The sequence below is a fragment of the Protomyctophum parallelum genome (assembly GCF_964188405.1).
Source record: "Protomyctophum parallelum genome assembly, chromosome: 18".
In the NCBI taxonomy this organism is placed as follows: domain Eukaryota; kingdom Metazoa; phylum Chordata; class Actinopteri; order Myctophiformes; family Myctophidae; genus Protomyctophum; species Protomyctophum parallelum.
In genome coordinates, this window is record NC_139716.1 from 35068481 (window position 1) to 35092929 (window position 24449).

Here is a 24449-nt window from a genome sequence, read left to right on the forward strand (position 1 = left end):
CCAAAATGAAATATCATGATATATTGGACCAAATACATATTGTGATAATTATAATATTGTAAAGTGATGATAAGTATATATATTTTTTCTTTTCCTTTTTTTGGAAAATGTTCTAATAGTGAAAATAGCAGATCTACAAGCCCACAGGTTTGTGAGCGTGTAGATTGGCTATTTGCGTTGTTTCCGACATGTGATTACAATCTAGAAATATATAGAGACAATTGCCCAGCCCTATGTTATACCAGAATCTATAGAATAGGAATAACACGTTGACGATGACGATACATTTCCAGAGTATTCACACAGGACGGTAATAATTCTTAGTGCTGGAGTTAGCTTGGGGTTTCCGTGCACTCTGTATGCAGGGTTAAAGGGCTGACAACGCCCCGTGACAGAGGAACGGTTTGTCGTGAAACCCCCCAGTGATCTCGTGCTCACAGTTAGTTTGAGGTTTGTGCACTCAGGAAGCACATCTTGTGGGGTTAAAAATGGTGACACAACTATTTTAACATTGCGGTGCTCATTGTTGCTTTAAGTTTCTAAGCCCAAGCTGTGCCTCGTTCGTTGCAAACCGGTGAACTCGTGCAGTGGAGTGAGGTGAAAGCGTGCAGGTGACATGATCATTTCTGCAGGTTTCATGGACAGATGTGTAGGTAAATAAAACAAGGTGTGGTGAAGTTCCCCAGATCAAGGTATGGTTACCAACTAGTGACTGGTAACCTTTTAACCAATCACAATCAATCTCTCATACGTACAGTATTACAGCAGTGGTTTCCAAACTCTTTTGTGACCAAGTCTTGCCGAGCCATGAGGCCCATAGGACAGGAGCCTATCTCCTGTTTCTGTAGTGTGAGGAATCTTGATACAAGTACACCCCCTGGACATGACGCTAGTATGTCACAGGGACTTACCCCAATCCAACCCTTAATGCTGAGTGCCAAGTCGGGAGGCATTGGGTCCCATTTTTAGTCTTTGGTATGACCCCGATCGGCGACCTCCAAATCTCAGGGCAGACACTCAAACCACAAGGCCACTGAGCAGTTGAAAGTGGATAAAATTATAATAATGTTTACGGTATAGAATTTGCCTCTGTATTGGGAAATTAGGTACTGAAATCATGCGTTTTTGTATATTTGTATAAAGGTAATAGCGTCCCTCGGCATCGGCACACTGTTTGGGACCCACCGCAGTACACCGACATACAGTGCACTAGGCTTTTACAACTTCCATACATAAACCTTGATCAACCCAAAACACACAATGTACAAAGTGACATTCAGTGCTCTTTCCAACCACCACCTTTAACTTCACAGTCTCCAACGCTATCAGGACAGGACATTGGGGTAGTGAATCACATACCCAGTCACCCAGACACCATTCCAAGTGCTCATACAGTAGAGAAGTGTGTATCCTATCCATGCACATAACTCTTTGGTGACTTTCAATAACACAATTCAGCACACATTATTATAGCATTGTTAACACAAGATGACAACCAATGCATTGCACAAACTTTTTATACTTCAATCTTGACTAGCATCAGATGTTATGAAATCAATGTTCAAGTTAATATTCTATTGATGTTAATTATATACTGTAATCATACAAACCTAACAGTCATGCTCCTACTCGGCACCACAATCACAATATGCCGTTTAACTCCAATGTTAAAATATTTATGTTTTATGTCTATGTAGCCATACAAACACTAATAGTCCAACCTTTTGGAAGTTTTGGTAACATGTAAATACTATTTAATTCCTTACTTTATTATACTTGAATTATTGTGTGCTTTATATCATATACAACTAGGGTATTCACTTCTAGTCATTTTTACTAGTTGACTACCGGTAGTTGCCTAGTTTACTAGTCGACTAGTCCATTTTTTTTGTTGGAAATAAATATTTAAAAACTGTGTACATTGGTGACTATAACTATAATCTCCCTGATCTTGAGGCCTACAAAATCGGGAAAAAATCAACTAGTCAACTAGTACCAACAAGGTCGACTAGTGGATTTACTAGTCGACTAGTAAACTAGTCGACTAGTTGCTTAATGCCCTATATTCTACTGTATATGCATTGTACTTAAATCTCATTTAGGCAGTAGTTATACCTGGGTTGGCTGTGTTACGTACGTGTGTCCTTTAGCTGACATTAACGTCATCCTCTGACTGTGGTTGTCTTACCTGGGGAGCCCATCAGGCCGGGGGGTCCGGGGGGTCCCGGTGCTCCCAGGCTACCGATCGAGAGGCTTCCCGGTGGTCCACGAGCTCCAGGAATACCAGGGAGACCAGCGTCACCTGAGGTGATGAGAGAACGTCAATGTAAGCCTTTTGTTTTTACATTTACCTTTACAAGTACTGTATATGTTGTAGTAGTGTTTTTGGTGACACCTCTGGTAGCTCCGTTGTCATTACAGCGTCAATAATGAATACAAAGAGGGATTCTAGTACAGGAAAGTAAACGCTACAGTAAAGTGCATGACACACACACACACACACACACACACACACGCACGCACGCACGCACACACACGCACACACACACGCGCGCATTAACATTGACAGAAGCTGAGAATACCTTTAGCTCCAGGACCGCCATCGAATCCTCCTCGTCCAGGCTGACCGGGGCTACCAGGGAAACCGGAGTCTCCCTTAGGTCCAGGTCCACCTTTACCTCCGGGGAACCCTGGGGCTCCAGGAGCCCCGGACTGTCCCACGCCAGGCTCCCCCTATAACACACACACACACACACACACACACACACTTATTTCTCATGCCGATCAGAAATAATAAATAGACGGCGGAGGGGTCAAGGTTTTCAGCGCAATTATCGGGGCCTGGGCGCGGACAATTGAATATATAAATACTAAACAAGTAATCCACTCACATTGACAGTACCTACACATGACCATATAATAATAATAACTAGAAATGCACTCTTTCAGCTGCCAACTTGCGCACTGCACACAAGTAGGCCATGTATGGCCTACTTGTGCGCAAGCAGAGTGCGCCATGAGGTGCGTTCACCACTGCTGGTATGACCGCTGATCTGAGTCCTAAAGCTCTCTGCTGCTGTCCAGGTTTCAGGTCAGTGCCCGGTAGAGTACACCATCATACACACATACCCCCTATTCACCTTATACCAATTTTGAAACCTACGTTAGTTACGTCATCGAGAGCAGTGGTTTCTCATTGGCTGGTGGAATGTACCGGCATACAGCCGATCGCTGTTCTTTGTCCCTGATTGGCCGAGCGACGTCACCGGCATACGCAGCCGATTACAGTACTTGCGAGCTCTGCTTGCGCAAGTAATAACAATAACTAGAAAATGCTGTTCCTGAAGAAACAGTGTGGCCCCCGAGTAGCTCTCTACGCGATGATGTATTGACCCACATGGCATCACAGCCCCCCCTCCCTCTGTTTTCCTATTGGTTGACCCACATGACGTCACACAGCCCAGAGGGCAAACGGCCCCCGGGAATAATTCTGCTTCTTGACTCGCCACTCAAGCACACAATAACAATAATAATAATAATGTCACCTTTGATCCTGGGAATCCAGGCGATCCAGGGAGACCGTCCAATCCTGGTCTGCCTCCTCCGCCGGGAGCTCCTGGCCCGCCGGGAGTACCTGGGAAACCTGAGGGAGAAGAATGGGTGAGTGGTTATGATGGTGTCTGCCATTTTGTTTTAGAATACAACATGACAATCCTTTTGATCATTGGATGGTATGGCCGACTTTAAAGATGGAGTGCCGTGATTCCCCCCCCTAAAAAAACCCCATGATTATCAGTTAGTATGACTAGCACTTACCCGTTGTGAGATATTTGCCCCCCACACCCACCAGTTCATTAAGTATACCTGGTTTTCACCTTAGCTGTTGGGTTAGGGGAGGGGATGATGTTATGATGTCACTAAAGTGGTGGTGTTTTGATTGGGCCTTTTAACTCCAAGGCTTTCAGCCTTCAGGAAGATAAGAAGGAAGAATACACATATTTTGTCTTCCCTAAAAAGAAAATCTTATATAAAGTCCAAATGTAACTGAGTAAACATAACTCTACTGCCTACCTCTGGGGTGGGGTTTATCAAAGCAACGGTGTAATGGTGGAAAGGGAGAAGGAAACTCGAGGCATAGAGAAGAAGAACGATTTAACAAGGAAAGGATGTAAGGAAAGGATGTAAGGAAGAACAGAAGGAAGCAAGAACAAGAGATATGAGAAATACGTTTACGAGATGGAGAAGGAGAGAGATGGAGATGATGAGAAGATGTGAGCTTAGGAGCTATTTTTATTTTATTTTTTACTTAAGTTAAAGTATCAAGTATGATACAGTCCATTTAATTAATGTCCATTTCAAGTTCGTCATGTATGAAAAAAGAAAAGAAATAGCCGATCAAGCTTGTAGATAATTTATTTTCAAATGGCCAAAGTATAGGGTCGAAGTGGTTTTCGTAATAATATAAAAAAAAATCAAAGTAACTACACCACTGTAGAGAAGGAGAGATTCGAAGATAAGGCACCGTAAGTTTAGGAAATGGAGATGGCAAGATTAGATGGAGCGGTAGAACGAGGAACAGGCGGCGTGCTGTAGACTAGAGAGAGGAAGCAGAGGAGAGTAGACGAATAGAAAGAGTTCTGATTCTTTGTACCGTACCTTTGGCGCCGGGACCTCCGGGCAGTCCAATACCAGGAAGTCCTGGGTCACCTTTGGCTCCTGGTCCCCCGGGGAAACCAGGTGAACCGGGCCCTCCTGGGTTACCTAGCAACAATGAAGCACAACAACATAGCCAATCAGAAGATTCATATACATTGTGATTGCATTATTCTTAGCTGGAGTGATTAGTCGAGAGCAGTGCTTGAATTGGAATAGAAAGGACCAAGGACCCTAGCCCTGGTCCAGTGCTTACAGCGAGTCTCAGAGAGAGACTCGCTGTAAGGACTGGACCAGGGCTACAAAGACCCCCACATAGCCATATCCTCTGTCTGCGGCGAAATGGCCTTTAAAAAAACATCTAATAGTCAATCTGCAAGCTCACGTGTGTGTGTGTGTGTGTGCGTGTGCTGGGTTTTGTACCTGGCTGTCCAGGCTGACCGGGGTCTCCGTCCTGTCCTCTCAGTCCTGGATGACCCTTCTCAGCCACCGTTATACCGGGCTCACCTTTACCACCTGTAGGAAGGGGGCAGAGGGCAGAGGGCAGAGTGCAAAGGTCAAAGTTGAAATTCATTTAGGGCGAAATAGCACACTGTGCAATGCAAACTAATAGGCGAGTGCGCTCCCGGTGCGCATTTCCGAACGCACCCTTAAATGAGGTGACCGTGCATTTGTCAATGTGTTTAAAGATGAGTAAAAAAAAAGGTTCTAAGGCATTTCTAAGATAGATGGGTAGATGTAAAGATTAATCTATACAATAAGAAATTGACGATGCAACTACATCGATACACGGAACCCTGGACTGATTTAAATGTACTGAATCGGACAATGGTTTGGTTATTCGATTATTCATCTGTACACCGAAGCTATGCAGTTAATTCTACTTTAGTACCTGCTGCGGAAGACTCACTGGTCTAACGTTTACGAGTCACTACTTTAAAAATAATGGCGATCGCCTCTCAATCATCTAGTCTCGCACTGATTATTAAAAATACATTTATGACTGTGCTGCAAACACTATTTGCAGCGCAGAGCGCAACCCCAAAATCTGAAATCTAGTTTGGAAGATGTGGGCGAAGAGAAATCTGTGGATTTACATCTCTGCAAGGTCTAATTTCTATATTTCTTTTATACTTGATGTCACACAGGCCCCTTTTCCACTTTTTGGTTCTTAGTCCATGAGCCAGAGCTGGGCAAAACCATACCTATATTAGATTGTTATCACCATGACACTTCCCCAATTGAGTACTTACACGAAGACAATGATTTAATGTATTACAAATTTTACATTTTAAAATATGCAAATGAGGCATTATGTAGGAAAATATGCAAAATAATAGAACATATGAAAAAGCTACTACTGTGGAAGCGTTATCGTGTATTCATTTACTTGTATTGATCCTATAAACAATTTAATATAGGTATAGTTTTTCCCACCAATTTTGGAGCTCTGGCTCAACCAAAAATAACTGAACCGGTTCCCATTGGGAACCAACCGGTGGAAAGGGGGTCCCAGTGTTGTTTTTGGCAAGAGTGACCATGAAGGTCACTCTTGCCAAAAATAAAATATCTACTGCAACCAAGAGTAAAATCAGGCATTTTTGAAACCTTAGAATGCACGCCAAAATACATTTTTGCTGACAAAATCAACTGTAGATTTAGTCAACTAAAAGCAAAACATTTAGATGACTAAAATATGGTTTTATTCAAAAGGCTATGACTAAAACTATATCAAAATGTGCTGTCAAAATCAAAAACCTCCCGGCATAAGGTCACTTTTGGCAAAAAAGAAAGGATCTACTGCACAAACTAACGTGTCGGAAACCCTTTGTTAGCTTGTAGATCTGTAAGGAACATGCTTACCTGGACCGCCAGGGTTACCAGGTCTTCCCGAGACGCCCTGGACACCTTTCTCTCCTCCGGGGCCCTGGGGTCCAAAGCCGGGGCCGCCTGGGGACCCCCTGTCACCTGGTTGACCCTGTAGACCCGGCTCACCTGATGGACCTCGCTCTCCTTTTACCTGCAGGGAACCCTGGGAGATGGACACGAAGAAATGGTGGTATTTCATATTGGAGCTGGGATGGATGGATGGCTATGTCGCTCGCACGTGCACACGTGAAATAACCTCTTAATAAATGTCGACCTATTAATTAACCTATTCTATTGACTTGCATAATGGGGAAACCTTTGTGTTGTCGTAATCAGGCTATGCATTTACCTTGCAAACATCACCTCTGTAATTTTCATGAATTCATCAGCCACTGTTATCCAACTCCTTAGACTACTTCAGACAGAACATCTGACACCAGTAGTATGACGACTAATACCACTTTAGCACTTTGACACTATGTATGGACCGTCACCATTGATATGCATCAAGGTCGGTCATTCCCGTGGATAGCCACACCGACAGCTCACCCCTGCCGATGACTAAATCACACACCCACCCACCCACACACACACACACACACACACACACACACACACACACACACACACACACACACACACGCATGGAGCCTCCACTCACAGACGCTCCTTTAGCTCCAGGCGCTCCGGGACCACCATCCCGCCCGGGGCGTCCGTCCAAACCGGGCAGGCCGGGGGGTCCGGGGAAACCGGTGTCACCCTTCGTTCCCCTCCCACCATCCACGGTTATGGCGTCGCCTGGCTCTCCCTTCGCTCCGGGGAACCCTGGGCTTCCGTTGGCACCAGAGGTGCCCTGAATGAGATGAAGGGACGAGGAGAGGGAGGGAGAGTCATTCGTTTTAGTTTACGCGCATGTTAAGGTAAAAGATTGAGTAAAAACATTGCACATGCATATTCCGCTATTGACACGTCGATCGCGTTATCGCCACGTCGCCTGCTACCTAAACCCCTCGAGCGAAAGCGGAAAAGTAAACGGAAAAGCAGGAGAACAGGAGGAGTGCTTACGGGGGGACCGACGGAACCGGGGTTTCCTGGGAAACCTCTGTCTCCTTTGGCACCTGGACCGCCAGAACCACCTGAAGTGGAGAGTGGAGAGGACAGGAGGTAAGTATGTTTTTTTATTGTTAGTTTGTTAACAGCACAATCGATCTTATCACTGCTATGCCTTTGACACTCAACTCCTCCACCCCCCCCCCCCCCCCCCCCCTCTGCTACTTGGGTGGAAGAGCGCATCACTGCATGCCTGGCTGACATCTCACAGTGGATGTCTTCTAGCCACCTCAAGCTGAACCCAGAATGTGCTAAACAATTTCAGAGCATACCTATGAACAATAACATTTTCGGAATCGTGAAACAAAGTTGTAGGACTTCCCTTGAATTAAATTGACAGCCTAAGCAAGATATTTGTAATAATGTCTTCTCTCGCTGCATCTCGTTCCGTTTTGTTCTCTCCGACATGAACAGAATAAACGGCCGTGGTTCTTCTTACCGGGGAAGCCGGGCGTTCCGGGAGGTCCCTGAGGTCCAGGAATGCCGCTGACGCTGCCGACACAGTTCACACAGGTGTCTCCCTTGTCACCTGGAAAATAACAGAGTTTTACACACCGTACCACATTAACCCATTCTGACCTGAGATCAGATTCACACGAGGTTTCCACATGGACACACACTGGTCTGATTAACCACTTTCAGGTCATGGTGAAGAATTGCAGGGAAAAAAACGTACAACTATGTGGTAGGGACTGTCTGTGTTATTATTGTTATTATTATTGTTGCAATTGCTATTTTTATTTTACATTATTATCATCTATATGTAACAATACCTTTCAATCCAAGAACCCCTTTTGGGGTTTTTGTTGTTATGTACAGTACTACAGTATATTGCAACGTAAATTTTTTGAATGAATATTTGAAGTCTGTAGAATCAGCCTGGGGGTGGAGAATACGTTTATTACTGTCATTTGAATTCCCGAATGTCCACACACATTTCTGTGTAGTCGTATCGAGACTGCCACTCACCTGATTATTATTATTATTTATTAATAATGTTACATCCATGTAACCAGCCCAACACACCCACCTTTCTGTCCGGTCTCTCCCTGATAACCTCTCTCTCCCTGGCCACCGGGGCGACCGGGCTCTCCTCCGAGACAGTTGCCTCCTCCGCTGGAGAAGCCTGGGGGTCCGGGGAGTCCCGGTGGCCCCTGTAGCCCAGGACCACCACCCCGGCCAGGGGGACCGGGCAGGGACAGTCCCGGGGCGCCGTCGTCTCCCCGGTCACCTTTCGCACCGGGGTAGCCTGGAGTACCCGTCGAACCAGTGGCAGGACCACCGCCACCACCGCCTGGCTGTCCAGGTGGGCCTGTCAAACCTGTACAAGACATAGAGGTCAATGTTAAACTGTTCAAACAAAACGTTGTGGCTGTGTGAGTGTTCCAATACTCATTGATTGAATGCTTTATTAACAGTTTGCAAGAAAAAAAGAGCACAGGAAAGTACAGTTCAATACAAGGTCTGCTAAGAGGATTTAAACCCAAGAAAGCTTATGGCTTGTTTCCATTGGGGTTCGTTGGATAGTGTACTCACTGTACTGTGTGTGTGTGTGTGTGTGTGTGTGTGTGCGTGTGTGTTGTGTACTGACCTGATGGTCCTCTCTCTCCTTTGCGTCCGTCTTGTCCATGGTAACCAGGCTCTCCTTTTTGTCCCACACCACCAGGTGACTGTCCTGGGTCGATCACCTGGTAGGACACACACGGAGCAACGGCGATGTAGATAATTAGTGTTATTTGCCCATTTAACACTTTAACATGGTAACAGAACTGAACTGTATTTTAAACTCCAGGTAAATTCATTTGAAACTAATTAATTTGAAAAAAGGTGTGAAATACAAAAAACGGAATACCCACCAGGCCTGGGGGTCCAGGGTATCCACTATTACCCTTATCTCCCTGAGAGAGGGGGAGAGAGAGAGAGAGAGAGAGAGAGAGAGAGAGAGGAGAGAGGTTAATTCACTCGCAGCCAATACGACCATCTGGTGGCTGAATTGTGTACTCCAGTCCAGGACCACCACTAGTTCATTTTCTATGCAGGACCCTATTATTCTGAAAACCGTTTCTCTCTGAAAACCGAGAGTCAAGAAGGGAATAATCAGGTCCTGCGAATGTTATTTATTTTACCCCCAAAAAATTAAGAATCCGAGATATTCCTTAGATATAAAACTGCGTTCCAATAGACGGCATAAGCCAGCGGAATTTTCAAATTTTCATTTTCTTTCTATTCATTAATACTTGTCTCAATCATATTTACCGTAAAGCAGGGCTCCCGGTCTCTAGGCAACACTGTGCTCAATGTGTTTTGTTTTTGCCCGCAGCAAGAGGGTGGCACGCACCGCACTCCATAGTGCGGCCGCTGATCTTTATAGCCGTTTATCTCGGAATTATGGCTCAGATTGAGCTGGCTCAATATGAAATCGGCGTTACCGCGCGTTTAAAATATGAATGCTTCTAAAGACTCTTAAATAGACGTTCATCACATTAGCTTTAGCGCATGGTCACTAGGTACTTTTGGGGGACCGGAAAACAAAAGGCGATCTCGACGCTGAGGGCGTTTGGACCAGAAGGTGTCAAAAGGCGATCTCGGTGGTAACAGCATTAAAGCGAGCAGTTGCACCTGAAAATAATACACTGTTTCACACAGTTAATTATAATAATAATACGACTTTTAATTTGTAACACACTTGACATTTGAAACAAATCTCAAAGTGCTACATGGCATACAAAGACAAAAGTTGGTTTAAGGACGCTGGAAATTGTATTAAATGTTCTCAAACGGATTCAAATGTTTGTTTTTACAGGTAAGAAAATAACGGGGGGGGAACTTACCCTCTCACCATCCCTTCCTGGTAAACCTGGACTTCCTCCGTCTCCTTTGCTACCCTGAAAGAAAGAAAGAAAGAAAGAAGAGAGATTGTTTGTTACTTCCTCCCCATATGCAGTGAGCAAATGACAATAAATCACTGTGATAAGATATCAAAATGCTGGAGGTACGGCTCAACAGCAGAACTCACAGGGTAGCCAGAAGGACCAGGGTCTCCATCCTTGCCAGGTTTTCCCTGTAAGGAAAGACATGACATCAGTGAGACTCGGTTCCGACTGAGGTATTCCAACACATTTGAACATAACCATGACCTTTCAATCCCTTACCTTTGTGAGAGACTGAATTTGTTACACATTTCACACCTGACTGTCTATGTGCACGGCATGTTACGCTGTGAAGCGTCCATTTTGTGTGTACTGTAGTATATGGTTAATATATTACACTGTCGACTCACTCGTTTTCCCGCCTCTCCAGGCTCTCCTTTATCTCCCTTGTTTCCTCCGGAGGGGCCCTGTTATATTAACACACAGAACCATTATTATAATTATCAACAGACTGAACCATTATTATATTATTGACACACGTTATTGAATCAGAAGCAGCTTCATTGTCACTCACATCACAGATTTACTGGTGTGAAGAAATAAACACTCCGTAAAAGAGCCACGTACACACCACAATATAGGCAGTGGTGAAAGTACTTGCATGTTTTTCTTAGGTAAAAGTATCAATACTGCAATGTAGACGTACTCCGTTATGAGTAGAAGCTTAAACCCATTTTGGGGCGGGAACCCCTTTTGCTTTAGCTATTGAAAAATAGCAGATCTTCAAGCTCATAGCGCGCTACGAGCTTGTAGGTCTGCTATTTTTGAAAAATCGAAGAACCACTGACATAGAAACAGCTTTTTCTGAAAACTGTCAGGAGACAGTTTTTAGAATCTGATCTCAGGTCAGAATGGGTTAAAACAAAGGATAAATCAACACATCTAAGCCAGACACCAGAGGTACTTACAGGAGGTCCTTGCTGACCATGGTCACCAGGGTTGCCACGGTCTCCTGCGTCGCCCTACAACATTAAGACATCTTTTATAACATATTTAAGTTTCACTTCAAAACAGAACCCTGGCATTTATTCCAGCAAAGCGAAAGGGTTATAGCTATATAAATGGCCAGTCTCTCATCAGAGCAATCAAGATGCCGGGAGTGGGGGTGCATACTTAGTTTAGACTAGTCATTGGTTAGACATGGGTTAAGGTTAGGTTTAGGTGTGCTGCCCCGTGGGAGGTTAGGTTTAGGGTGAGGGTTTGAGATAGGTTGTAGATGTAGGACTAATGACTGGTCTAACCAATGACTAGTCTAAACCAAAAACTGTCTAAACTAAGGACTGCATGCACAACAGAAAACCTGTCCAAAACATCACGCCACGGTGGCTGTGGATCAAGCGGGGGAGATCCGTGGACCACACGAGCTACTTAGACACAAGTCGGGGCCTGAATAGCCCTCAGCTGGGTCGCCTGGGCGAGGGTGTCTAAAGGCCTATAGTCATAGTCTGGATTTTCGGTGGTGAGCTGACCACCGCGACCACCGCTGACCACCGCGAAATAATGTTGAGCGGTGGTGAGTAAAAACAGAGAGAAGGGCTGGAGCGGTGGCGGTGGCTTGCTCTTCACCGCGGCTCGTGACGTCATGTTGTAGTTCGGTGGTCACCCCACCACCGAAAATCCAGACTATGTATGAGCCTTTATTCTTGCGAGACCCAAAACATCCCAGTGAACCCAGGATACATCGCTGATGATGTGTCTATGTTGAACCAAAAGTGATTATTAGAACTAAAACGATGTTCATTTCAGAATATTGACACTGTTAGCCATAGTGGTTCCACAAGGAAACAACCCCAAGTCTTGACATGCTATTCTGCTTTCATCTAGTGTCTAAAGTGAGAGTTGCAGCTGCAAGTAGTTTAAAGAGCCCGGAATGCCTTTTTTGGGCATTTCCTGCTGAGAGCAGTTCTTTTGGATGGCAGAAGACTGGTGTAGATAGGGATTATGCCATGGTACTGTACACCAGTCTTCTGATGCTATAGACCCTAGCCTAGAGTGCACCGCCATCTTTTGGACAGTGTTCCATGCTATGCCCTATAGACTCTGGAGTGTATTGTCATCTTCTGGCTAGAATAAGTAGTTCACTGCCTTCAGTGGACACCCCCCCAACAGCTCTCCAGTCTCCACAAAAACAAAAAAACCTGAAAATAGTTTCATGACTTTGACTTTTTTAAACCATTTTTAGGCTGGGTGGGTTATAACATATTATTCTGTGGTCTGACAAAATGTGACACTGCTTGTTCACCTACTTCCTGTTTGTAAGCCTACTTCCTGTTTACAGCCACTCTAAATCAGTCAGTGTGCCTTCTGCCATTGAGATTCTATAGCAATTCAGAATGTCTTGAGACTCGACACGGAGTTGCTTAACCTTTTGAGATGGCTGCATAACATTTTCAGTCTTCTTTTTTTTGCGAAGTACGAATGTATTCATATCCTCCCAGCTATGGATGTTATCAGTCAGGTAACCCTCCTCCATATATGAAGTTTAACATTGGTCTGGTTGCTATGCAATGCCTCCAGCTATGGGATCTTTACAACTCCTCTCCATTTACCTCGGTTACAAGCAGGATTTCAAAGCTGGCTGAAATTATGAGTACTGTCCTTAGTGAACGTCATCCATCCAAAGTTCGGATGTCGTTTGTGACTGTCTCGCATCGCTCCCGACATGTAAACGTTTCTGGCGAAAGGTAAACTGTGTGTGCTAATGCTTATGCTAGCCAATCCAGCACGGGGCTACAGCGGGGATGACAATTATCCTCTTAAAGTGAACGCAGGTGCTGGCACAGGTTAACTACACTAATGATGCCACCTGGCGGCACAGAAAGAATTCAGAACTCATCAGCTACGTGGTTGATGCTCTCGCACATCTCTATGGCATCAGATTCACCTTGTCTCCTCTCTGGATCTCTGATTCTGACGGCCTCTTGTGTTCCCCAACTTGTCCTGGTGGACCGGGTGGCCCTTCAAGACCCGTCTCTCCCTACAGACAGACAGACAGACAGACAGACAGACAGACAAAGAAAGGGCAGTGGAAGGATAGAGACAGCAAAGAGAGGGGACACAGAGACATTGACAATGAGTCAAAGAAATGTAATGACATGGATAATCTAAACAAGTTTTCTGATGCTGTGGACGTGGACATGAATGAGTTTTACCTTCACTCCTTTGGGTCCTTGGAAGTTCAGGCCCATGTTTCCCTGATGGAGGAAGAAGAAGACAGGCCCTGAGTCAGTCAGTTTAAGGCCAGGTGAGATGAATAACCATGTGAATATACTGTAGGATGAAGACAGTCACTTAACCACTGAGAACCTGGCGTCCCTATTTCATAATTAAAAGTTAAAGATCTACATACAAGCATTGTGAAATGATGTGAGCTTGTAAATACACTATTTTTGCGATTTGCTGTGCAACAAAGTACTTTACTGACATTTAACCCGAATCCTATCAATCTATTGTGAGGAAGACATGTGAACCCACCGGCAGTCTTGTCTGTGATAACGACAGATTTTCTCATCCACCTGCCCCATCGAACACCTCAATGCTGAGCATTGTGGGCCTATACTGTCTCAATACCGTATGTTTTATGCTAGATTTAAACCCAAAGTACTGCTGCCATCAGCGTTTAAACTTACCTTAGGTCCTGAAGTACCCGGGGGACCTGGCCGACCCTAAAACAGCACCACAAACAACTTTGTTAGACGCAACCAACTCACATGGAAAAATACTCACATTGTCAATATACCCTATTGTAGAAATAGTCGGTTACAAGTTAAAGTTTGGTATTCAAAATGTACTTGAGTAAACAAATGTATTGACAATATACTTAAAGTACCCAAAGTAAACATACTCATTATGCAGAATGTCCCATTTCACAAGTTTTCTAATGTAAAACTCCTTTGAAAATAACCGAGCTTGTAGATCGGCTATTTTCAAACAGCCAAAGTATATTATGGGGCTGAATAATAATCTAAATCTACAAAGTAACTAGTAACTAAAGATCACAAATTACTTTAGTGGAATAAAAAATACAATATTTGCCTCTGAGATGTAGTGGAGTAGGAGTAAAAGTATCGACAATTATTGAACATGCTCCAGTAAAGTAAAAATTGTTGAGTACATGTACTTAGTTACTTTACACCACTGGCAACCAAAATACATGCACACAAGTTAACTTTAATTGATTTAATGTTGTTCCTTGGTCCTTCGGGGGTTCCTTACCTCAAAGCCTCTGGGTCCAGGAGGACCGAGGGGTCCTTGCAATCCAGCTGGCCCATTTTGTCCCTGTAGTGATAAAGTGTTATTATAAAATCTCACTGTCTATGAGATATATACAGTACAGTACAGTACAGTACAGTACAGTACAGTACAGTACATTGTCTTATTATACATGTATTCTCTCCACCTGAAACACATAGATATTATTATTATTAGTATTAGTATTATTAATTCTAAAGGCGCATTATTCTCTGTATATCGGACATACAGGTACATTATTGTTATAAATGTATTATTCACTATGGGATGAACAGGCATTATATTATTATTATTATGTATTATAATCATCATGATGTCTACGTGATTTACAGGTATATTTTAATATAATCAGATTCCTATTGTCTGTCTATGGGACATATACAGCTACAATATGTTACTTTATTATTATAAACATCTGTGTCTATGGGATGTGTCTGTGTCTATGATACGTACAGGTATTCCTGGAAGGCCTGGCAGCCCTGGTCCTCCTTTCCCTCCAAATCGGTTGGAAGTGATCACGTCTCCTGGATCTCCCTGTGGAAGAGATGAACTGACCATCACAATACTGAAGCTCCCACTGGTAGGTGTTTTACCCCATTCTGACCTGAGATCAGATTCTAAAAATGTCTTCTACATCCTGACAGTTTTCTGAAAAAGCTATGTTTCTGTGTCAGTCGTTCTTCGAATTTTGTGTGTGTGTGTGTTATTAGATTTTTTGGGAAATAAAAGAGTAAAAGTACTGTACGTTAAAATTGTACTTGTGTACAGTAGCTCTGTAGCTGAGTACATGTACTTAGTTTCTTTACACCACAGCAGTGGCAACCAAAATACATGCACACAAGTTAACTTTAATTGATTTAATTTGTTCAGACTGCCTATAAACAATGCCACTTCATAGTAGTACAGGCATTATATGGGAAAAAAGGGGTCAACCTCCAACTAATTGCAAAAAAAACAAACTCAGCTGATTTTGTATCTTACATATGTCCTGAATAACATACAAAAAGTCCCCTGAAATTGTCTGAGGGGAAAGTGTTGAAAATGACCTGTACAGTATGGCCACCATAGACATCCAATATAAGGCAAATAATTTCAAAATGTCCTTTTGCTTTAAGTAGCATGTGACATGTCAAACTAGGGTGTTTTCACGATGTTGAGTCCATTCCAAGCATTAGTTTTGCATAAAAACACTCCTTGGGCTAATAACGGTCATAGCCGTCATCACAAATGTGATGAGGTCAGCACATTTGGGCAAGTGGCTATGGCCGGTATTAGCCCAAGGACTGTTTTTATGCAAAACTAATGCTTGGAATGGACTCAGCATCGTGAAAACACCCTAGTTTGACATGTCACATGCTACTTAAAGCAAAAGGAAATCTTGAAATTATTTGCCTTATATTGGATGTCTATGGTGGCCATACTGTACAGGTCATTTTCAACCCTTTCCCCTCAGACAATTTCAGGGGACTTTTTGTATGTTATTCAGGACATATGTAAGATACAAAATCAGCTGAGTTTGTTTTTGTTGCAATTAGTTTGAGGTCAAATTACATTATTACTGGACTATAGGCCACAAATCACATTTTGGTCAGAATTTGAGCGGACAGTCTGAACAGGGCCTTAATAAAGCAGTCCTGAGTTGCAACTATACTTGGACCACTTTTTCCTGTCTACACCACATCTCTTTACCAAAATTAGAGACAGACAGACATTGGCAATGAGTCAAAGAAATTGAATGAAATGGAGAATCTAAAAGTCACTTGCCCTTCATAGGCCAGTCGGGCCACTTTTTCCCATCTACACCACATCTCTTTACCAAAAATATCTACAAACTGCCGATCTACAAACTCTGTGAGCTGCTATTTACAGTATGGCTAACGTCCCCCCCCCCCCCCAGGATATGGATGCTGGGGGGGTTAACACAAACGATCTTTCGCTGTACTACTGACTGGACTGGTGACCAAAGATGCACGCAGCACTCACCTTTTGTCCTGGCAAACCAGGCACGCCCTAAACAGAGAAAGGAAAACAATTATGGTCATGGCAGTGGTCAAATCACTATGGAGAATGTTAAAATAATTAAAAAAATGCTAAAGGTGGAAATGATATACAACTGAAATTTAGCATAAACTGTTGCAAACACCTGTTGTGTGTAGAGAATAGACATAATTTGTCACAGATGGAGTTAAGAAATACAGATCAGATTAGAAAGACGTCTTTTTTTATGATGTGAAATAAATTGGATTAGTGCCGTAGTGTAGCTTAGACTGGACAGTTGTCTTCCGTGGTGTGACTGTGAACTTACCGTCCGTCCATCCAGTCCAGGAATACCTCCACTTCCTGGATAACCTCTCTCACCCTGATAACACACGCACACACGCACACACACACACACACACACACACACACACACACACACACACACACACATACACACACACACACACACACACACACACACACACACACACACACACACACACACACACACACACACACACACACACACACACACACACACACACACACACAAGATCATTCAGATTAATATGAATTAGCCTTTTATGAAGGCAAATAACCAAACAATCGACGTATTTAGTGTTAACCGACCTTCATCAGTACAACAGATATCTGTACTGTTATGTGGGCATAACGTGGCCTATTTATTTGTGTTGATTGTATGCTTGTATTATGATCTTGTACTGTACAGCACTTTGGTTGACCTTCTGGTCTTTGTAAATGTGCTGTATAAATAAAGTTTGATTTGATTTGATTATGGTTGCATGTTGTTGCATTGTGTCAATGTCTCATTTCTGGTACCTTTGTCCCGTTGCAGCCCGCCGTACCCCTTGGGCCTGGAGGTCCATCTTGTCCTGGCAGACCCTGGGAAAGAATGACAAGTAAACAGCAAATGATGTCACTCCCCGAGATGCACAGGTAGGATTTGGAAGTCAGTCACTCACTCAGTCTGGCACACAGAAGCTCTTTTGATGATTAAGGGAGAAAGCGGATACAGTGGCACACATTATCTAATATAAATTTAAATCATCTTGCTTCGCACATGAACGGGAATGACAGCTTCCGTTAATCGGATCTCGGTGTAGATCCAGACTATATAGTATTCAGGAGATTGTGGAATAGTTGTCTGGCTACACAAGACTACATTTCTGATGACTGATTGCTGATGAATTGAGTACAATGGACCACAATGGAAACAAGCCTCCGGGGGGGCTTTTTTGTGTTATCCTTTTAGCATAACCTTTGACTGTATACTGTTAACAAACCTGATAATAAAGTATTCAATCAATCAATTATAGTTAACGAAAACTAACCAAATAACAAAAACTAAGAAAAACATTTTAGTTAACTGAAATAAAAAATAAAAGGGGTATTGTGTGTTTACAAAACAAAGTAATCATAGAGGAAATGTCCTTAGTTTTAGTCTTTTGTCAAAAGGTTGTAGATCAGCTATTTTTCTGGCCTTAATGAATCTTGCCCCTTGCCCATAATATTAAAATATAATAATATAAAAAACCTAACACTAAAACTAAACGTGCAAACCCGCTTTCAAAACAAATATAATATAATATAAAAGATATGAACTAATGAAAAATACTAAAATTATATAATGACTTTGGTAGGAAGCAGTTCAACTCAATGATGTTTAAGTAATTCATGAAAAGGCTGAAAAGAGGATACATATTAATAATGTATCCGTAATGTATCCGTAAGTGACATACTGTATAAGCAAATATTTCAAGAGTTGAAGACAAGGGAAAAGGTTCAGCAACTCACTGGAATTCCTGGCATTCCTGGGAATCCTGGCAATCCAGGAGGTCCCTATTCATGGGAAGAAAATAATAATACATTAGATATCATAATTATTTGACATCTGTAGAACAACACACTGTCCCAATTGTGTTTTATTTGATTTCCTGTTGAGAAGGAAAGAGGGCATCTGCTGGTCAAAAGAGGTATTACAACCTACCTGACTTTGGACATTAAAACATAGGCGAAGCAGTCACAACCATGAAGGAATGAGGCCATCTGCTTGTCAAGTGAGGTATTACAGCCTGACTTTGGAAGGCTTTGGAATTTTCAGTCCAATTGAAGCCATGTGATCACTGAGCGGTGATGTGGTCCTGAGCAGTATTGGTTTTGTTTAGCACTGTAGCGTGAACATGTCTATCCGATCAAATGTGTGTCTGTGACCAACGTGTGAAAAGGTGTGTGGGATCTACTTACTCTTATTCCCTTTGGACCAGATGGACCGCCTGGACCGTCACTACCCTGAGAGACAGAGACGAAGTCAGAGACAGACAATCAGACATTCAAGATAAATCATTTTATTTCCCCCCAAATTCCCACAATGAAAACAATGGCTCTTATCTGTAGTGTAAAAAAAAAAAAAAAGTAGCTTCGAATTACAGTGAATAATTATGCTTCCGTGCAGCTGCAATGTTTAACGTCTCATATCAGTTTTAACCGGCCATGTAAATCCCCTAACCTCATATCAGTTTTAACCAGCCACATAAGTCCCCTAACCTCATATCAGTCTTAACCGGCCACGTAAGTCAGTTTCACTGTGTTTCCTAATCACAGCCAGTAGGCTCCCACATGCAGTAGGCCGATAAGATCGTCTAGAGTAACCTACTGGTGATTATCAGTTGATAACATTCAAAGTGGGTGGTTTGGGTGTATATGGGCTGTCAAGGCCAGAAAGTAGTTTTTTTGCCACTCAGTACTAGTGGTAGGCGTTCCTGTATAACTTTCGGGTACGCGGCTACTGGCTGCAATCAGTGTGACATGGTCTGATAAGGCATTGGTTCCCAACCCTTTACAAAATAGTAATATTTTAACTGGGACCCCCCCCCCCCCCCTTCCACACACACACACACCCTGATCATTGTAGGAGTAGAGGCATTACATTTTGTTTGACTCAGTTCCACAGATAAATATTGTGAGAATAGAAGATCTAGGCAAGGCGTTGTGAGCTTGTACTTGTAAATATATTGGACCAATGTTTGACCAGATTTTATAGTATAGTTTGATTACCTTTGATGCAATCAGGGTCTTTAATTTTTCCTTAAAGTCCTTAAATTGACACTTCACTTTCATCTGATGACCCCCCCCCCAAAAATCACGTGTGGGGTCCCGACTCCCGACCCATAGGTTGAGAACCACTGAATTCTCCCATATTGTCCCTGTCACTGCCGACCCCTATTGTTGGGGATGTTGACAGCCCACGCGTGTCCTCTGGTACAAGTCGTGCATATGGAGGAATGTGCTATCCTTCCCAGCTCTGTTCCCTGCTGAACAGCCTGGCCTGGCCAAACTGTAGGAGCCACTAGTACAGAAAGACAGAGAACACCCTCCCTTACCAGCTTCCCATACTCGCAAACATGGCCAATGGGGTTCTATGCACATAGTGTACGCCATTTTGGAAAGAACTTGGGCCCCTTCCCTACTTCCTTCACAGCTGATACTAATGAAGGCTCTGTTCCATTCTGGTCAAACAGAGTCAGGGTGCTGCTATTGTGCATGTTGGCTCTCTCTCTCTGGAAACACTCCACCAGTGGGTCTCAAAGTGTCCTTGAGTAAGTTCCAAATGGCCCGTACGGGTGTATAACTCTGCGAGTGTACAAATCGTTCCATTCGTACACTCTCAGAGTTATGGGGGTCCTTGAAATTAAAAAGTTTGAGAACCACTGCACACTAAATGGAACAGAGCCTTAATTAGTGTCATCAGTAATGCCAGAGTAGGGAAGCGGCCCAGACGTAGGTAGAGTTATTCTGTGTGCCCATTGTGTTCATTGAGGTGCCCGGGCCAAGCCAGCCGGATGCCATAACGTGCTGTTTTAAGTCAACTCGGATATGGTTGGAGGAGCCATAAGGCCTATAAGAGGTGTATCCCTGACTTACCTTCTCCCCGCGGCCTCCGAGAGGACCCTCAGGTCCAGGGAACCCTGGCACGCCAAGCTGTCCTACGAGACCTGGGAAGCCCCTGTCACCCTGAATGAGAAAACAAAGACCACATACATGTCAGTATATATTCTTCTTTGGGTTTTTTTCTCGAATCCAGCCTGATTCGCTACGTTCATCTTTTTGTCACTGCTCCTCTTTGACTCGTATTGCCATTACGTAGGCATAAAGTCAGGAAGTGACTTGAGTTTTACATCATAGGATAACACTGGCTATTTAATTATCATTATGAAAAGCAGATATATTTGTACGAAGGTCCCTCAAAGGTCCCCAACTTGTTAGTGCTAACCGTTTTATGGTTAGCACTAACAAAGCTGTTATATGCACCGGAGGCAGAACTTTTAACTTTAACATTAACGTTTCATGCATAAGCATCACAAGATTCAGTTTACAGTCTTAGGAGGTCAAACCTCGATTTGAAGACCACAGACGACGGGACAGAGTCCAGAGATGATGCTGAGAGCACTTTGCTGGGCAAACTATGAAATACTTAAGCAATATTACACAAGAGTGTGTGGTTTAACGTGATTATTGCCACGACAGTGATGCGGTCAGGAACGAGACGTAGTCGAGTTCCGCAAGCATCACTGTAAACAAGTGTAATGCTTTATGGCAGGGGTATTCAATTAGATTAGGCCTGGGGCCACAACTGTAGAATGATTGTGTGTGGGGGGCCGCACAGTGTGCGAGCGAAGCGCGGAAATTTGTGGGTTCTCAAAATGCTTTTTGTGCTCAAACACGAAGATTCATGTATATTTCCGCACAGTAATGAGCAGGATAATATGTCTAAACAGGTATATGTATAAACAGCATAAACAGCATTGCTTTGACATTAACGACCATCAGCTGGACGGACACACACACACACACACACACACACACACACACACACACACACACACACACACACACACACACACACACACACACTCTCACTCTGCTGTGGGCAGTTCAGAAACCCGTCCACGACCACCAATGATATCATCGTTAGGCAGATTGTTTTTTAAACAAGATTTATTTACGTGAGAATAGTTTATCAGACTATAAAGATCAGATTACATAGAGCAGTGATTCCCAAAGTGGGGTTCGGGGTCCCGGGACCCCCAGGGTCCTTGAGGCAGTTCCAGGGGGTCCCCAGGGAAATGATGGTTTGGAACCAAATGGACCCTTATGGGTCTGTAACTCTGAGAGTGTACAAATGGAACCAAATGGACCCTAACAGGGTTTATTATCGTGAGAATGATGGCTTCCATTTTCGCATCGCAACTTTTCAGGACTAGAAAGCCTGCAATTTCTATTTGCTTGGATTCTCCATTGATGTCACTGTTGGGTGGGTTTCTGAACTGCCCACAGCCCTCCTATGTGACACAGACCGAGTAGAAAAAAACGTGCCATTTTATCATGATTATTAGTGAGGACCTATTATATGAAGATAGGTTGAAAAGTGGTCCTTTAATGATTACCGTCATTATGGTAATCTCATAATTAATATCTCACACACCATACCTGTAACTTTTATTAGCCCTCTTATTATTCCTAAAAATATATATATAATAAAAATAACCGCGGTAATAAAAATCCCATACCGCCCCAGCCCTAACTGTATCTAAACATTTATTTTCTGTTCATTAGAGAGCTGGACTCAGACAGCTGAGACAGTTTAGTAACTCCTGTCTACGATCAATAAATAGTTACTGGTCAGTTTTCATTGCTACAAAAGTTCAAGTTGTACTGCTTGATTCCGAAAGGTGTAAATTGCAGACTTGAAAAGAAAAAAGGAATCCAAGGCACTCCATCTTTGGTGAAAAAGGTTCAAATAAATAAATAACAGGACCTACGCGTTTCGACCAAAAGGTCTTTCGTCAGGGTCTAGCATTGTTCAGAGTTCAGAGTGTTCAGCAACAAGCTCACCTCTTGAATAAAGCAAAAATACATTTCCATATGAGGTCATCAATGTATTCCAATCAGGAGAAAGAACGCCAGGAAGTAAATTTTATCAGATTCAGTTTTATAATAATTTGTGTGACTGCAAATGTTTTTGTTTCATCATGTCCAAAGTTTATCCTAGTGTATGGTCCTGTATGAGGCCCCAACCTGACAATGTATTTGATGTTTCACTGGAGAGACCCGTGTTACTGAACACACACACACACACACACACTATAACAATGATTACTATCAGAACATAGAACTATTTTACACTTGTTTCATGTGCATGCTATCCACCCACCTTGGTTCCTTTTACTCCACTGCAGTCACACTTTGATCCAACGCAGCCATGACAAGCCTGTGAGAGAGAGACAGACAGAGAGAGAGAGAGAGAGAGAGAGATCTGTTATGGATACTGAATATGCACTGTACCTGAACAAATACAATTTATCTAATTAATAGCATTTCCGTATTAAGCTGTTTGAACAGGCATGTGACTTAATGATGCTCGTGTTATTCTGAAGACACTACTACACATGTATGTAAGTGAAACAGCATAATCCCACTACTGGGCTTCAGGTCAATTCTGCTGCTCCGCCACTAGAGGGCACTAATGTACTGCTGTGTCACTGCTAGAGCCTCAGGTCGTTACTGTGAGTGCATCACACACACAGTGGACAGGAAGACATTCCTTTCACATCCTTTGTCCTTCCTTCCATCCTTCCTCTCTCCATTCCTTCTTTCCTACTTCCTTTTTTTCCTTCTCATTCTCAAACTGCTCGCCACCCACACCAGTTCAAATCATACCTTGTTCTATCATCACAAAAAGATATCCACTGGTACACAATAATGGATGGATGGATGGGTGGATAGATGGATGGATGGATGCCTAGATACATGAATGACATAGATCTCGTCCAGATGGGTGGACGGATGGATGCCTAGATACATGAATGACATAGATCTGGTACAGACGGGTGGACGGATGGACAGGTGCCAGGGGACAAGCAGACATGGCGTGGGAGGGCTAGACAGATAGGTTGATGGAGAGATGGAGGGAGGAAGGGTAGTGCCAAGATACTGATTAACTTTTCCCAGAGTCCTGTTGACACAGCGAATGCCAGACGGGCACGAACTGACTGACTGCACACATGCTGTGGTGCCAGGGAATGAGATGGGGGGGGGGGGGGGGGGGGGGCATTGTACTGGTTTGTGTGTGTGTGTGTGTGTGTGTGTGTGTGTGTGTGTGTGTGTGTGTGTGTGTGCGTGTGTGCGTGCGTGTGTGCGTGTGCGTGCGCGTGGAACTTGTCAGCTAATATGCAGCCAGGTGTTGACTACAGACTGTTGACAACAACTAAATTAACTGATAAAGTTCAAATGTCTATCTATCGTGGGTTTTCATATACTGTCATTGCGTGAATCCAGTGACTCCAGTTACAGCACTTTCCCCACTACATGGGTGAAGTGTCACAGTCCCTGTGGAACAGCGTCCACACTTTCACTGGACATCACCTCCTTGACCTTTGACTCAGGAAGTGAAAGGAGGACAGAGCAGTGAGACGCCATGTTACAGCCTCTGGGCTGTATTTTGCGTGTCTTACCAGGTCCAGTACCAGGTCTTATTACTTAACTTAAGACCTGGAGGCGTGATCAATGCCATTTGGCTATTCTGAGCAAAATACAGCCCTCTGGGTTTATTGTGTCTCTCTGAACTTCAAATGGATG

General features: G+C 43.4%; 1 protein-coding gene across 1 annotated transcript in view; it reads right to left on the minus strand.

Annotated features, from left to right (window-relative positions):
* col4a5 (collagen, type IV, alpha 5 (Alport syndrome)) overlaps positions 1-24449 on the minus strand; it is a 73795-nt gene that overhangs the window by 18002 nt on the left and 31344 nt on the right. Inside the window, exons 2-29 of the mRNA XM_083788982.1 lie at positions 23026-23082; positions 20736-20825; positions 19059-19103; positions 18609-18653; positions 17634-17696; positions 17119-17172; positions 16797-16823; positions 15267-15347; positions 14778-14840; positions 14192-14227; positions 13715-13756; positions 13447-13539; positions 11471-11524; positions 10913-10969; positions 10649-10693; positions 10464-10517; positions 9489-9530; positions 9224-9320; positions 8663-8953; positions 8072-8161; positions 7588-7658; positions 7184-7375; positions 6517-6685; positions 5077-5169; positions 4657-4761; positions 3546-3643; positions 2583-2733; positions 2189-2302 (exon numbers count right to left, since the gene is read on the minus strand). Coding sequence (XP_083645108.1) covers positions 2189-2302; positions 2583-2733; positions 3546-3643; positions 4657-4761; positions 5077-5169; positions 6517-6685; positions 7184-7375; positions 7588-7658; positions 8072-8161; positions 8663-8953; positions 9224-9320; positions 9489-9530; positions 10464-10517; positions 10649-10693; positions 10913-10969; positions 11471-11524; positions 13447-13539; positions 13715-13756; positions 14192-14227; positions 14778-14840; positions 15267-15347; positions 16797-16823; positions 17119-17172; positions 17634-17696; positions 18609-18653; positions 19059-19103; positions 20736-20825; positions 23026-23082 — 2419 coding nt within the window. The remainder of the gene's footprint in view (positions 1-2188; positions 2303-2582; positions 2734-3545; positions 3644-4656; positions 4762-5076; positions 5170-6516; positions 6686-7183; positions 7376-7587; positions 7659-8071; positions 8162-8662; positions 8954-9223; positions 9321-9488; positions 9531-10463; positions 10518-10648; positions 10694-10912; positions 10970-11470; positions 11525-13446; positions 13540-13714; positions 13757-14191; positions 14228-14777; positions 14841-15266; positions 15348-16796; positions 16824-17118; positions 17173-17633; positions 17697-18608; positions 18654-19058; positions 19104-20735; positions 20826-23025; positions 23083-24449) is intronic.